We start from the raw sequence: 15,986 nt of genomic DNA on the forward strand, positions 1-15,986 counted from the left end.
CCCTTTTATTCTAGCAGTGTTTTCTCTCAAGGCATCGTCACAGGTGTAACTTGCGTATTCTGCTTATTCCTGTGTGCAGAGGTTGGTAGAGTGGTCGGGCATGGGGCGAAGGGACGAAGTGTAGGCTAGTGTAGTAAAGTTGGTAAAGTGGACGAAGTTTAGTTAAGTGGACGAAGGTTGGTAAAGGAGGCGAAGGTTTGCTAAGGGGGCAGTTTGACGCAATGTGGAGGGGGGGGGGGGCAGGCGTATTAGCCAAACGGATAGGACATACATTCATCGGTGTTTGGTGGACGGACGGGGGTGGGGGGTGGAGAGAACAAAGGGGCGATGACAACAAAAAATATTCAGGTATGTAAAAGAAAAAGGACAACGGCTCCAGGCAAAATTTCACACCGTGCGGCACTCTTTATTAATATTACATTCAAGAATTTAATAACGTGCGAGCTAGCATCAGTCATTCTACAAAACTAACGGCGAAAAGGCAAGGTCATTTTTTCATGTCCAAACAGGCAATTTAGAGACTGGTTGATAAATTACTTCTCAGATCACCGCATAACTAGGGAGAAATCCTGACAAATCAGACCCTCCGTTGAAATGACCAGAAACTCGCTACCGAGGTATTTCTCAGTTGTCTGAATAAATAATGGTGATATGTGAGTTGCGCGAGAATGAAATGAGAAAGGTTTACGCTATAACGTATTTTGAGACAAAGGCAAAAGTCAACACGAAAATGGCCTGTTTAACGCCACAAAAAAATATCGACACAAATCATGAAACGTACACCACAGAGGATATTACTTAAGAGACTACTTGTGAATTCGTCCTAACAACGAGAACATTCTCTAAAATTGAAACGATTATTACATACAGGTACAGTAAGATTGCTTTATAGGAGCGGACAAGTCAAGGGGCCAAGACATGACTTCGTGTGAAGCATTTCGTATGGGCTCTTTGTGTGCATCGGGTCCCTCTGCGCATTACGTCGTCTGCTCCTCGAAGCCCCACCTGTCCCTGCGCGCATCAAAATTACAACACTAAAATTTCATCTCTTCAGTCAAAACTTGTGGTAGAAAGCTCAAATATGCCGCCATAAGTCATTAAGCATCAGCGTGGACCTCTTAATTCAAGTGAAATGCAACAGACAGCATTAGCAGAAACAGGGCGGTAGTCAGTTTGACAGCCACAGCATGACTAAGCGCAGTTGGGATCTCTGACGATCCTACTGTGGTGGCTTCTGATTGGGCCTTGAAACTGACTCGCACTGTGCGGCTGCCAAGGGACTGGACCGGGCGGAAGTTATCTACAAGGTTCATAGTACTGTTGGCCTTCATAAGACGCAGAGCGCTGATCTGTGAATAAAAAAAACAAAGATATCAACCTCGTAAGCAAAGTCTTCCTTCCCCTTGAACCACGGTTGGGAAGCGAGCGACTTTAGAAAGTTCTGTTTGGCAGTCTGAAAATATCGGACTTCCGGTTAAATTGCGCATGCCTAGTTGACAAATACGTGTGACTCAATTGAATCGCTGGTGTTTTACTTCCGCTCATTTTCATTGTTTTCAAAACCAATAAAAATCGTAATGGAAATTGTAACGGAATTCTCAAAAGTCGTTTGTTTTGTTGAGTTTGCGCCGTAAAGAACTTACGAGATTGCAAAGACTCGAGCAAATTCGGGGAACGGACCCGCAAAGTTATAAAATCGCAAACACACACAACCTTAGCGTACATTAGAGAGCTTGTTTACTCGCTCCAACATGAGAACAAAAGAGCGCGTGAAAATTGTAGTCAAGCATCTTAATTTTGCAACAATAAGAAAAACGACAACAACAATAGTGAGGTTTTCTATTGAGTGGTATAATAACAAAGCTTAAGAGATCACTAGAAAAGCAAACCGATAAACAATCCAATTAACCAATCAAAACTTGAATTAATTAAAGACATGTAACTGAAGCGAAGCGGGAAAACTGTGTGCGAGCGGAGTTCCAATAGGCTTGGTTTTAGTTCTGATTGGATGAAAAAGTCCCGCGAGTTTTCTAAGCCAATCGTGCAGAGTAGTAATACAAAACTCTCTAACAGCAGAAACAAAAACAACAACTGAACAACAACAGACATAATATTTACCTGAGCTGATGAAACTTTGATGGGGTCGCTGAAAACGGTCCACTTGACAGACTCATAACAATTAGGAGTGGTAAGAGACCCAGGATAGCGGTAGAACTTAGACATGTTGGCAGGGAGAAGGTCAGAAAGTTTGAAGGCCGTAATGTTTACAGTGGAACCTACCAGTCACAAGAAGGATTAATAAAATTTTCTAGATCTTCATACTTCGACGTGATAACGCAAAGAGTGTTTTTTTTTTTCTTTACTTAGGACATGGTTGTGGAAGAGAGGCTAGCTGTTCTCATGTCAATAATGCACAGAGAAATTGTTCGACAAACAGCTAATACCTGTAGTAGGAACAAAACTTTATAATTGCTTTGGCATTCTGATACAGAGCTAAGGCCCTTACTTGCGTTTACCAGTTGTGCAGCAGGAGTAAAGATCTTGTCATAGTAAGAATTTCCATTTCCACTGACCTGGACGAGAAAGAAAGAAAACAGATAAGCAGAGATATTCAGGAGAAAACCGGAAACTTTGGTGACACCTAGACCACCCAATGGTGATGTTAACTTGGGGCATTTGGTCAACAGAGAAGCCATTAGTTAAGGTGAATTTTGAATGCTGTGTTTCATCACTAAATCACCATTTGAGAGAACATCTCGATTTGGGGGGTAGGGTAGAGGAGAGGGCGGGGGAGTGGAGAGGGGCATATCTTTAGGCACAGATCGTTCGAACTATTGTTTTAAGCATCAGTCATCAGTCACGTCCTACTTCCCGAAAATAACTTCGTCTTGGTTACTTCACTTAAGTAAAACACAATTACACAAACACGTTCCTTAAGGTGGTCTTATACCTAAATTTTTTTTTTTTTTTGCAAAACAACTCTGTGGAACAGTTTTGGTATCACGTTAAAGGACTTTGCACTCTGACTTCAAAAATGAGCTTTTCCAGCTCACGTGCCATGATAGTTAATGAATAACTAGCTCCTTAGTGTTAAAAAGTGGTGTTCATTATAAACACGATAACGTAATAATGAATGGTTCGAGAAGTATGGAATTAAGTTCATCCTGTCCATAAGCAAGTTGTCCAGGAGACAAACCTCAGAAAACAATGTTTTGAGGGGGTTTTTCTCGTGAAATGTTGAAAAAGTGTATTAATATTAACTAATATTAACTATATTAACTAAATAACAGGAAAAAATTTCATAAATTGCAAATTTTGGAGGTTTAAGACCTAGATAATTGTGACCTTCATCAATGTTGAAAATCTGACAACATTCGGTTAAAACCCAGTGGAGATATCGTGTGCGAGATATTGATGATTCGTCTATTTGGTCATTTTGAGAAATAAGGCTTTAAAGTTTTACTTCGGTCTCCGAGAGCCCAAATTAGCCCTGTGAACTAGGGGGGGGGGGGGGGTGGAGGTTAGGGGCAGGGGGAGGGGTATATTTAAAGGTTTTACATAAATGTTTCATTGAACACCCGAATACACACCAGTCATAGAAATGTTATCCAAGTATAAGGAGCGTATAAGATGGTAGAAGAAATAATGTTCAGGACCATGATGCAAAATTCTCATAACTACACATCTTTAAAGCGTTTGTGTAAAGTATCATTAAAATGTATTGAATTGAATCCATTTTGTGAGTACTTTTAGACTGTAAACAATGGTTGCTATGGGTGTTGCTATGTTGAAATATAGCTAGAAGTGTTCAAATTTCTTAATTTATACGTAAATTCAGGAGTAATTAGAGGAAAATCGTTTCAAAATACGATTTACAAATGGACAGGGATGTTGAATCTCCATGTTCCAAAAAAATGGTTTTCTGGAGAAAAATTTATATCTGAGAGTATAAGACCCCCTTAAATCCCTGAAGCCGCTTCAGGCAACCACGTTCCCTACCAGGACTTTTATCTTAAATATTGGATGGAAAGCCCTGGGAAAGAGGTTCAGCACCACGGGGACAGGAAGAACAGAGCCTGGGAAAGAGGTTTAGAAAGCCCACTCTACCTCCAGGAAAGCACCAAGGACGGCTAGACCATCTGACTCATTCGCCGCAGTACTCAAGTCTGCGTACTTGACATTAAAGCTGACAAAATGGATCTGTTAATATAAAATAGAACATAATAAGAAAAGGGTAAAATGAGCGACACTAACACAGAAGTCGGTTTAAAGGTAAAGAGTGTTTTCGCATAACGTCTCGGCAAGTGTACTAACCAAACCAAACCAATCCTGTGGAAGTTGAACTCTTCCCCTATGAAAACACCTCCTTTTTTTCCAATAAATTTGTGTGGCTGCTAGCCTCTCGAGTGATTGGGTATTTATGAGCGAACTTACCTTCAAATTACGGAAAGCCTCAAAATAGAGGCAACGATAAAGCAAAGAGAAGGTCTACTTATATATGCTAAGCTTGTGAAATTTACTTGACATAGCAGCTCCTTTAGTCGAAAAAAGCAAGGAATAATTCCACTTACCTCGGCAGCATATTGCTTGCCATCAATTTTATGCTCTGATCCTTTGGAGTCACTGGATCCCCAGTGAAGGTGAAATTGGGCGGTGGTGAAGTTATACAAGAGATCACCTCCATTGACGAAGTATCTGAAGGGGGGAACATTTATCTGTAGGGAATGGCCATTGTTTTCGCCAGTGAAATTGACCGATAGTACTGTTGCGTAGTTTTGCAGGTTGAAGGCTGCCATTGACTCGTAGGTCGCCGCAGTGGAGTTTATGTCAATGGGAGACTGGCTGGTTCCGTTAGAGCATAGCCCTTCCCATTTGCTTGGACCTTGAATTACAAGAGGAAGAATAAGTTGAAATTAGCGAAATGGCGGTCTATTCAAAAGCACTTCAGCCGAACATGAAAGGAAAATGCTAAAGTAACATGGACGGAACTGAACGGGGAGTACATACCAGAGGGGCGAAAGGGACCATGAGAGGTAACTGAAGGGACTGTCAGGAGTGACTACTAAAGGGGCTAAAGGGACCTTGAGAGGTAACAAAGAGACTGCCAGAGGTGACTACCAAGGGACCTAAAGGGACTATGAACCAACTAAAGGGACTGCTAGTGGTAACTGCCGAAGGGGCTTTCCATAAAAAATAGCGCCAATAAGAAAGTACAGCTGTAAGGTCTATTTTGAGTTAATAATAATAACAATAACAAAAATAATAATAATAATAATAATAATAATAATAATAATAATAATAATAGTCACTTTATTTAAGTGTCGGTGTATTTAGAACTAATGTGCTAATTGGGGACACTGTAAATAAGTAAACAAATATTTCAAATATAACATAAACTATTAAGAATCCCAACTGGTGGGAAGCTGACCAGTTGGCTATTTACGCAACGCGGCCGAGGAGTTGAACTCGGGGCTACCGAGAGCAAATCCAGACAGCGGTAGGGCGGAGGATTTGAACGAGGGACCTCCAGATTTCAAATCCAGCGCCCTAAACCACTCGGCCACGCCGCCTCCCTTAAATAATAATAAAAAATAATAATAATAATAAAATAATAATAATAATAATAATAATAATAATACTAATAATAAAAAACCAGAGGATAAACATGGTGAAAAGAATGAAGTTAGTCTCATACCATATGCAGAGTTTGTAATGTAGCTCCAGTCTGAAATTTAAACCAAACGGCAAAGGTATCAAGTTCAATAACAGTAACTTCAAATATATTGGATTGAAATACCTAGAACGTCGTAGAGAATAAGACTCACCTCACCGTAACAGATCGAGCAAACAGTAAAGACCTAAGCCGCTATACATGAATGATTCGTAGTATTCAAAGTAAAATTGGGTCTGCAATGCGTGCGTACTGTAGAATTGAATTTTGTTCCATGAGGACATTTTAAGTATTTTATGAGCTTTTCCTTAAGTAAATTAATATAGTTAATAGTATTGCTTTAATGAATTCAGGGCTCGTTTTATAAAATGGACACACCTGCTATATAAAAGAAGGTTTCGTATATCTAGTCACAGCATTTTGTCTTGATTGTGTAAACACCACCAATAAGGCTACTCTATGTATCTATGTCTCTCTATGTATGCGTACGCATTGCGGACCTATCGGCTGAAATAGTTTAGTAGTACATGTAACATGCATGCTTACTTGCACCAGAAGTAAGGGAAACTCCACTAATACACACAAATGCAATTAAAAAAAGCTTGTCCATCATTCACTCGGTAAAGTTTTCCTGAAATGGGAGGAAAAAAAGAGAAAAAACGAGTAAGTACTTCAGTTAATTTGATTTGTTTTGACTTAGGAGGTTTTGGCAACTTGCTTGCTTAATTGTACAATCTAAATGTACACAAAAATGTGAAAAGAAAGGAAAGGATACAAGCACACTCTTCGCCCCCAAAAAATATCATTAGAACTGTAGATTCTTTGGGGTTTACTCTACGGAATAGAATTATATAAAATAATCCACTAACGTTCATGTTTATGCTTCTATTCGAGTACTGCATTGATAAAGTTTATATAATTCTCGTTTTTGACAGAAATGCTTCGACTATTTGAAGCTGTTATCATTGCTAATGAACTTGACTGAAAAGTTCACCTGAGGAGTTAATAAGCGAAATTTGAGAGTCGTTATATCAGGTAATACGCATTGAAAAATTTCGAAAAGTCTACGACAGCGAGATATAAAACAATAGAACTCATTTACATCAAATAGTTATTGAATTATATGCCCTCTTAAATTAAATGTACAAAATGCATTCGGCGAATCTTGATAATATTTCTTTAATGATGTTTAGCTTTATTTGTGTTATAGACTTTAAACGTTCCCTCGTTTCTTCTTTGTCCCGACCAAAAAATTTGAGTTCTAGGAGTTGCTCGTAATTTATTTCTGCTACTACAATGAAGCAATAATTGTGTTTGCATAGAATAACACATGTAGTCTTCTTTTGACCTATTTTGTCTACGCTATTAACGATCCAAATTTGAGTTAAGTCTACACAAGTTACAGTACTTACTTTTCTTAAAACACACAATATCTTCTGAAAGCATACGAGTACAAGCGATAAAACATTTTCATTACTTTACCTAAGCTTGTGCTAATTAACAAAAAATCAGTCGTGGAATATGCGCCTGATCTTATACAGGTTTAAAGTAGTTCTTAACTTTCGTATAAAACAAAGGCACTAGTTTTACTTAGTCAAGCGAACTTGTGAAGAGAATCTTTTACGAGGAATGGCCGTAGTAAAGTAAACAGCTCGTATACCATTAAAGCGGGATTAGAGAACCCACATGCTTCAAACATTTGCCTGGAAAAACTGCGCCAGATAGTAAACCAGCAATACCTGACAGTGTATTTTAGCTCACAGTATCCAGCTCTCGATGTGAAGAAGGTCGCACGTAATGATAGAAGCACAAGTATATACCGTAAAGTACTTACCTCAAATTGTCCAACGTTGTTGCGAAGCGAAAGAGGAAAAGGTTTGGCGGGGCTGCAAGTTAAGCTTTGGAACAGGACCCTTAGGGCGCTCGCTACTTTTTGATTGGTTGCGTAATTGGAATTCGAGTGTTGCCCTCTTTTCGATGAGAATGCATTTGTTTCGCCATTGTTGAAGGTGGTGTCCCGCGTTATCGCCCGCTGTTGTTAATTGTTAGAGTTTTCATGGCAACAAAATGTTTGATTTTATGTCTTTGAGCGAAAGGAACAATTTATCACCCACAACTGTGACTGCAATTTTCTTCGTGCACAACCACTGCCAAGTAACGTCGCTATTCTAAGTTAGTTACATCGTACTGCAGTGTTCTTTCTTTATATCACTGCCTCGCAAAAGTTTAGCCGCTGCACCGTCCGAATTTGTTGTTCATAGATGTTCACAGTGTTTTTCATGTAACTAAGGAATTTGTGCCGTCCTAAATAAAAACATGACTGTGTTAAGTTGTTAATTCTTCTTCTTCTTCGACCATAACCCTGTTAATTAGAAGTGACAAATTACCTAAGAACGTCAGATGCGACTGGGCTTGCAAAATGATAACCAAATTTTTCTTTCATGTGTGTCGACCCTTCTGTCCTACTAGTGTTTGTCTCAGCGGCGAGTTTGAAAACAAACGCGAACTTCAGCCAAATTCTTAACTAATTAAAAAATCGTACATAAAGGCAATTGAAGTAGACATCTTTTGTTCCGAGAGGAATGTGCTAAAAGCCCCGAGATATGCATTTATATAAGGTGTTCGTTTGAGGAAAAAATCTGGACTTTATTTTAAACATGTGTATCTATTTACAGGGAAAAAAAACCTGTGACAAATAGTAACAGTCCTCAATTTAGTTCTTGTACTATCGAATTTTCTGTGTTTTTGAGATGATAATTTGATCAAAACAGTCTATTCATAAGTTGGACAAATGTTGGACTAGAGGCAATGCTAAAATCATTTGTTTTGTCTCACAACGGTCTGCTTAAGCCTTAAATTAATCCGATCGCGTCGCTGTTTCGAGGGACTACTTCTGAAGGTGATTGAAAATGAAAACGAATCACGGCCAATCTCGCTTTAAACATGTAAACTCAATATGAAAAACTGTAGAGCCTGTTACGGAAGTATCAGAGAAAACCATTTTAAAAACTAATTAGAGACGAAACAGCAAAGTGATTTTAGTTCACATTGTTCATTTATGAATGTCTCTCCGTCAAACCTATATTCCAGTGCAGAGTATGTATTGAAAAGCGAATAAAAATTCAGAGACCAAAGCAGGACCAAAGCTAATCAACAGATAGGAAACGTGATATTGTGAAATTGGTCTTATCTTTACAGCTAGTAAGACAATAGTTTGCCGACTCATTCGTCATGCACTGGAGACATTGTTTAGACTTCCAATATTATAATGCCTCTTATGATCAGCTACAGTTTATAAGCAAAGGCCAATATGGCTTCCTTCTGTGGTTTTGTTTAATGATGTTTGCCTGAAGGAAAGATCAACGCAGTATTGTTTATATCACTTTCGTCAGTGGACTTCAGAACTGTATCTTCTAATATTTTATTATTTTATGTTCGTAATTTGTCTTTATTAAATTGTAACAATTAAATACGTAAAATGCATAACTTTGGGATCATCAAGAAAGCGGCTTAATGGCTGTTTTCTTTGGGGGTACACATATAGAAAATTCTAGAGATTCTAATTATTCACCGGAGAGTGGATACCGATGGAATTTGTCTTATTAGTCATTTTACTCATTCCTTTTTCTAAGCTTTAAAAAGGCGAGTCTGGAAAACTGAAGGAGATTTGAAGTGTGTTGTCTTCTTGGTCAAGATATTTGACTCTACACAGTCTTTCTCTCCAATAGCGCATATTAACAATGACGATCGGACTTTTAGGGAAAAATTCGAAAAATCAGCAGCTGCTGGTGGATGAATCTTTATTTCTTGGCAAAACCGTAACTGACCAAAACTAGACTGTGGCTTCTGGTCGAGAAAGCAACAATAAATCGCGATCGATCTTTAACAAGATTCAGCAAGTTTTTCAATTTGTAAGACATGCTTCGATCAGACTTAAATATCATCTTCGACAGTTGCAAAGGGTGTTTAAGATCATTAATAAATTGCTTTATAATGGCATGACCGTGAAGTCCAAATCAGTACCTTTGTTATTCATGATAAATTTAACAAAAAATATTCTAACTTAGAATCTTAGTTCATCGTAGACTAAACACTACATGTTTGCATCTAAATCAGCAGAACAACTCAAGCGTTCGAATCAACTAATCTTAGGTGCGGGCCCAATATATTTAATTACACCATTAAAAGCTCGTTTCCTTGTGTTTGTTTAGAACTACTTTGTTCACTGTATATTTGTAAACACGTCAATGACCAAAAGGGAGTTAGGAGTTTTTATTGTGACACATTATAAATCTCACGTATTCAGTAGTTAACTCAATCGAGCGATGCAGTATATACTCGACCTTGATCTGGATCTAGCGCTGAAATGACTCAAATGGTCATTTTGTGGTTAGAAAGGCACTTGAATCGCCGACTGATGCAAAGTCCCAATTGTTATCATATCACGTAGGTCTATTTCAGCAGCTTCCGCGGGAGTAGCTTTTCGGTTTATTTTTAAACGTATAAAGTCCTTTCACTGCATTTTGATGAAACGCTCTGTCTTTGGAACATTTTTGATTGTGAAGATCCAAATCCCAAACAAATTAAGTGTTGCGTAAAAGTTAGCGCTACATCTGGTATAAGGAAACAATTGCTGACCCATTTGTCGCAATCACTGCCGTCAGGAGGCGTCTATTTTGATCAAGTGGGCTCTTCATAGATATGCCGATATGCCTTGTTGTCTAGCTTGTACATGATCACGAATGAGCAGAGGTTGCAAGACATCTAGCCATTGAGACAAGTTATTTTGAGCTGTGGGCTATTGTCTCCAAAAAAGGTGTAGTCAGAGTCGGCGGTCTTATTAGAGAACTTTCGCCATAACTCTACTCCCACAGGCGGCCCAGACGTTGAATACGATCAATACGTGACATTATGCTGTTGGCGATTGCGTTACAATTTTAGCCGTTTATAAGATAATGTATGAGAATGCTTCGAAAATTACTCTAAATGCTACGTGTAGAAAATAATTTGAGCAAAATGGCTTACCTTGTGTTTGCATTGCGTTATTTTGATGTCTCTGGGTTCCTGGAGGTGGTTTAGAGCCATTTAGGCGAGTTTTACTTTCTGGCGGTTTGCTTTCCCTAAAGAGAAACGAAAGGCTGGCGACTCACTGGCCCGACGGCACGCACTCAAAGCTCCGTAAATTCCACAAAAATGGTCTAATCTCGTCAAAATTGCCTCATGGCAGCCGTCGATAACTCTTCTTCCCATTCGCTTTTTCCCAAGATTCCAAAGTTTATCTTAATCGCCCGAGAAGCGCTGGTTTTCCAGCTCTTGCTTTCCATTTCTGCTCCATCTCGATCCGTAACCGATTATCTTGGGCACAGGATTTGAATTTCTAGCTTAACGACCGCGCCATCGTGACAAAGTCGCCTCCAACCGTCGAGAGGCACGGGGAATTGGTCAGTTACTCGTTGCCATCTCTCGCTGCAGTTAACAGTGCATTTAGGCGCTAAATTCAGCTGAACATTGTTTGCTTCTTGTATTTTTGCAGGTAACAATGCTTTTAGGCGCTAATTTCAGTTAATACTGCGGCACGGTGTAATTTGCGTGATCAAAAAATGCCCCGTGCCTCTCGACGGTTGGAGGCGACTTTGTCACGATGGCGCGGTCGTTAAGCTAGAAATTCAAATCCTGTGCCCAAGATAATCGGTTACCGATCGAGATGGAGCAGAAATGGAAAGCAAGAGCTGGAAAGCCAGCGGTTCTCGGACGATTAAGATAAACTTTGGAACCTTGGGAGAAAGCGATTGGGAAGAAGAGTTATCGACGGCTGCCATGAGGCAATTTTGACGAGATTAGACCATTTTTGTGGAATTTACGGAGCTTTGAGTGCGTGCCGTCGGGCCAGTGAGTCGCCAGCCTTTCGTTTCTCTTTAGGGGAAGCAAACCGCCAGAAAGTAAAACTCGCCTAAATGGCTCTAAACCACCTCCAGGAACCCAGAGACATCAAAATAACGCAATGCAAACACAAGGTAAGCCATTTTACTCAAATTATTTTCCACACGTAGCATTTAGAGTAATTTTCGAAGCATTCTCATACATTATCTTATAAACGGCTAAAATTGTAACGCAATCGCCAACAGCATAATGTCACGTATTAATCGTATTCAACGTCTGGGCCGCCTGTGCTACTCCATGTGCTTATCATCTACTACAGTTGGAAACACCTACTAAATATGCAAAGTTGACAACTATGCGCTTGAAATAGCCACACCGTGAAAATGCAGAAAAATCGGCCAGACAGCTGAGGGAAAAGTTGCCAGATAAGCGAGCAAAAGCCACTGTGAGATGTATGGAAAGGCGATGCAAATAATGGATGCGATGGCTGCGGTGAAACAGATTGACTGCATCGTAAGCTAACTTTTTTATTGACAAGGAAATTTTGTAAACTTTCATAATAGCCAGAAATGGCTGAAACGGACTTCAGGCAGTAAAGAGACGGTCAGAAAGACGTAAATAAATAGATTACGACTTCTTTACTTACAATTTACATATGTTTAACTTAGTAGACTTCCCACTCCCGAGTAACATGAGTCCATCACGTGTGTTTTTGTCCAATTTACCCGCTGCTGTAGATCAGCAGCTACAGGCGAGTAGAGTGATGCAAAAGATGTCTATTTTGATCATCATGAACTTAAAAATGCGTTCCACCTGCTTCCCACGTGCCAAGAAGATGTCCATGTAATATAACTAGCTATTAAGAAGTGATTGCTTTACGCTCCAACGACTTCGTACTCTGCGCCACAAAGTGAAAAAAAAGTTGTCGCGTCCAGGATTAGAAGAACTTAAGGGTTCTTGCTACTTAGATGGAATCAAATGGTCAAGATAGTAGCAAATAAATTGCGATCGATCTTTAACAAGATTCAGCAAGTTTTTCAATTTGTAAGACATGTTTCGATCAGACTTGAATATCATCTTCGTCAGTTACAAAGGGTGTTTCGGATCATAAATAAATTGTTATATAATGGCATGACCGTTAAGTCCAAATCTATACCTTTATTGTTCCTGATTAACATAACAAAAATATTCCAAAACCGATTTAAGAGTTTGTGGGACCCCTAAGTTTGTATTCGTATGTATTCATACATTTAGATAAGGAAGCCTTCCACGAAACTACAAGCTACAGCTGTGGGTGTTTTTATTCAAATAGGTTTCCATGAAGCGAGTTAGAGTTTTACTGCTCCCTCTGGAAGGGATGCTAGTCCATCGCAGGTTCCCCTCTCCCCTCCTGAGAGAAGAGAGGCATTTTGAAAGTGCTGAAGTGTCTTGTTCAAGTACACAACACAATGACCCCGGCTAGGCCATAACTTAAACCACTTGATTCAGAGTGTTGAACACTAAACCTTTACGTCACCTGGTATCCTCAATATGCACCCATAAATACATATTTTTCACCTGTAAATTTCCTTATTTCAGTATGCCATAAGCAGCCATAACGATCGATTCCAGAAATGCAGGGATGATGCTCGCGCGGCCTCGTGAAATGGATATGGACTATGGACTGATCGCTAACTGCAATTCCACGTGAAAACTATGTACCTAATATCTCCAAAAGGAAACTCACGAAACCTTGTCCACGTTGTAAGACATTTTGGCTTTTTTTTTTGGACCTGGACGCTTGCATGAAAATGAACGGCGTTTTGTATACGCGCGATTCTTAAACTGTTAAGTACGTAGATTAGCTAGGGGTTTCAGAATCAAACAGTAGCCGGGAACAATACGAGTGTTTGTATATATAGAATGCACCATGTATATAAGTACGTCCTTAGTTTGTTTGAAAATGTTTTGATTATAACGTTTGTCAATTGGTTGTCTATTTAAACGTTCGCAACATTTTGTTGAATATCAAAAAAACAAATGACGTTACTATTCTGTTTAATATAGTGTACCAAACATGCTACAGAAACCGGGATAAGCTCCGGCCTGATGGGCCACTTGGCTCGTATGCAGACTTTACCTTACCTTACCTTACCAAACATTTTAATATCATACGGCAGCATGCACTCAAATACTTACGTTTTGATCGCTGATGTTAGAATAATATACTTCGACACTTTTTAAACCTCTTGTCTTCCTAACTGTTTGTTTGGGACTGATAGCTAAAACAACGGATGCGTTCGAATAACCTCATCTTAGAATTGGGTGGAATTTAAGTTAGTATACGCCATTAAAAGCTCGTTTCGATTCGTTATGTTTATTTAGAACTGCTTTGTTTTCTATATATTTATCACCTCGTTAAAGTGCCTATGAAGTAAAAAATAATTGCTGCTTAGTTGAAAGGCTTTTCAAAGTAAAGAAGAATGGCGTTTTCCTTTTTGGAATATCTTTTTTTGTTTTAGAGATATTTACGTTTTTGTAAGGAAAGTGATGACGTCATAGGTGGTTCCACTAAAACAGCACAACACTCAATGGAGAATAACTCTAGAAATATTAAAGCAGCGTTCTTTAAACTTGGCAACAGCAATGTACATCACAAAAGAAACATAATGACACCTGTCGTGCTGTTGCCATGACAACAGTTATGCCGCTGAGTCTGTTTTAATTAAGACTAAAATTCCCAGATTTTATCTTAAACAAGGATCATCCACTCCCACCAATCTAATTGGGAGAGTTAAGACAATATGGGAACCATGTGTGTTCCGAACAAGACCCTCTGTCCCACTTTAGAAGGTTGCAAATGGGGATATTTGGTTTTTCACAGAAAGAGACTGGAGCCAAGAGTGTTGCCATGGCAACGGCGTGGTAGGTGTCATTCTGTTTCTTTTGTAATGTACATTGCTGTTGCCAAGTCTGAAGAACACTGCTTTAATATTTCTACAATTATTGTCGATTGAGTGTTGTGCTGTTCTAGATTAACCACCTATGACATCATCACTTTCCTCATTTGCATAATGCAAAAACGTAAATATATCTAAAACGAAAAAAGATATTCCAAAAACGAAAACGCCATTCTTCTTTACTTTGAAAAGCCTCTCAAACAAGTAGCAATTATTTTTTACTTCATAGGCACTTTAATGACCAAAAGGGAGGTAAGAGTTTTTGCTATTCGGTCTCAATTCATTAGTTACTCAATCGAGCAATATATACTGGATCTTGACCTGGATCTAGCAGAAATAACTCAAAATGACCGGTTTGTGATTATAAACTTGGCCTGTCCTCGTTTTAAACGAGAATCCGAGGGAGGGCGATCATTTCGCACAGTTTTAAAAAGGGCTTGATTGATTTTTATGCGTCTAGTATTAAAGACTTTCATCATTTTACAGTTGTTTAACTCGCACAGTTTTAATTTTTAAAATTCATTTAACAAATTAAGAAGCCTAAGCCGTGTATTACACTATGATAGAACACGACGGGCATTTGAGAACACGAGAGAAATGTAGAAAACACTCGCCTGAGACTCGTGTTTTCAACATTTCTCGAGTGTTCTCAAATGTCTGGAGTGTTTTATCACAGTGTAATACACTGCTTAGGCTTCTTCATTTGCTTTATGATATAGAGGTAATGTGGCGATATAACAATAAAACACGCTTTTTCTATGTTTTATACTCTGATAATTATAAAACATGGGTTTTCGACCAATCAGAGCGCGCACAGGCTCCTATCTATATTAAATAATGTAACGTGAATTTACCTTTTAGCTAATCTTGCATGCATTTTCGACTTTTATCTACCAGTAGGTCTTAAATAATTTTACATAGATTTTTAATAGATTTTTAATTACTGTATATTTAAGAGGGCTACAAGTTTATTAGTTGTGTGACTATTAGTTGTTACCCTCTTTAAATAAAGATTGACTGATTGATAGATTGATTGAAGATCACTTGAATCACTGACTGATTCAAACTCCCAATTATTATTATGTCACGTACGTCTACGAAACAAATTCTGCTGGAGTAGTCAGTTAAATGAACACACCCCTTTCACTGCATTTCGAGTAACGCTCTGTATTAGTTGAGAAAGCGGTTTTGTTTAGTGGGGGCGGCGTGGCCGAGTGGTCACTAGGGCGCTGGATTTGAAATCTGGAAGTGCCTAATCCAAATCCTTCGCCCTACCGCTATCTGGATTTGTTCTCGGTAGCCCCGAGTTCAACTCCTCCCCCGCGTTGTGTCATAGCCAAATGGTCAGCCTCCCGACAATAAGGATTCTTATAGTTTATGTTCTATTTCGAATATTTGTTTATTTATTTACAGTGTCCCCAGTTAGCACAACAATGCTAAATATATTTGACACTAAGATGAAGCGGGGGGGGGGGGGGTGGGGGGTGGAGAGAACA

At 39.0% G+C, this 15,986-nt stretch overlaps 1 protein-coding gene across 1 annotated transcript; it reads right to left on the bottom strand.

The window, feature by feature from the left end:
* Nucleotides 1-374: 374 nt before the first annotated feature.
* On the bottom strand, nucleotides 375-8,039 carry LOC145464460 (carbonic anhydrase 2-like). Its single transcript, XM_081448373.1, has 8 exons — nucleotides 7,411-8,039; nucleotides 6,218-6,302; nucleotides 5,696-5,725; nucleotides 4,572-4,882; nucleotides 4,108-4,200; nucleotides 2,507-2,573; nucleotides 2,119-2,276; nucleotides 375-1,349 (listed from the first exon to the last, which is right to left on the bottom strand). Exons 2-8 carry the CDS (start codon nucleotides 6,282-6,284, stop codon nucleotides 1,119-1,121), a joined length of 957 nt encoding a protein of 318 aa, XP_081304499.1. The 5' UTR covers nucleotides 6,285-6,302; nucleotides 7,411-8,039; the 3' UTR covers nucleotides 375-1,118.
* Between the last annotated feature and the right edge of the window lie 7,947 nt (nucleotides 8,040-15,986).

Source organism: Orbicella franksi, chromosome 12 (genome assembly GCF_964199315.1).
Source record: "Orbicella franksi chromosome 12, jaOrbFran1.1, whole genome shotgun sequence".
Classification (NCBI taxonomy): Eukaryota; Metazoa; Cnidaria; class Anthozoa; order Scleractinia; family Merulinidae; genus Orbicella; species Orbicella franksi.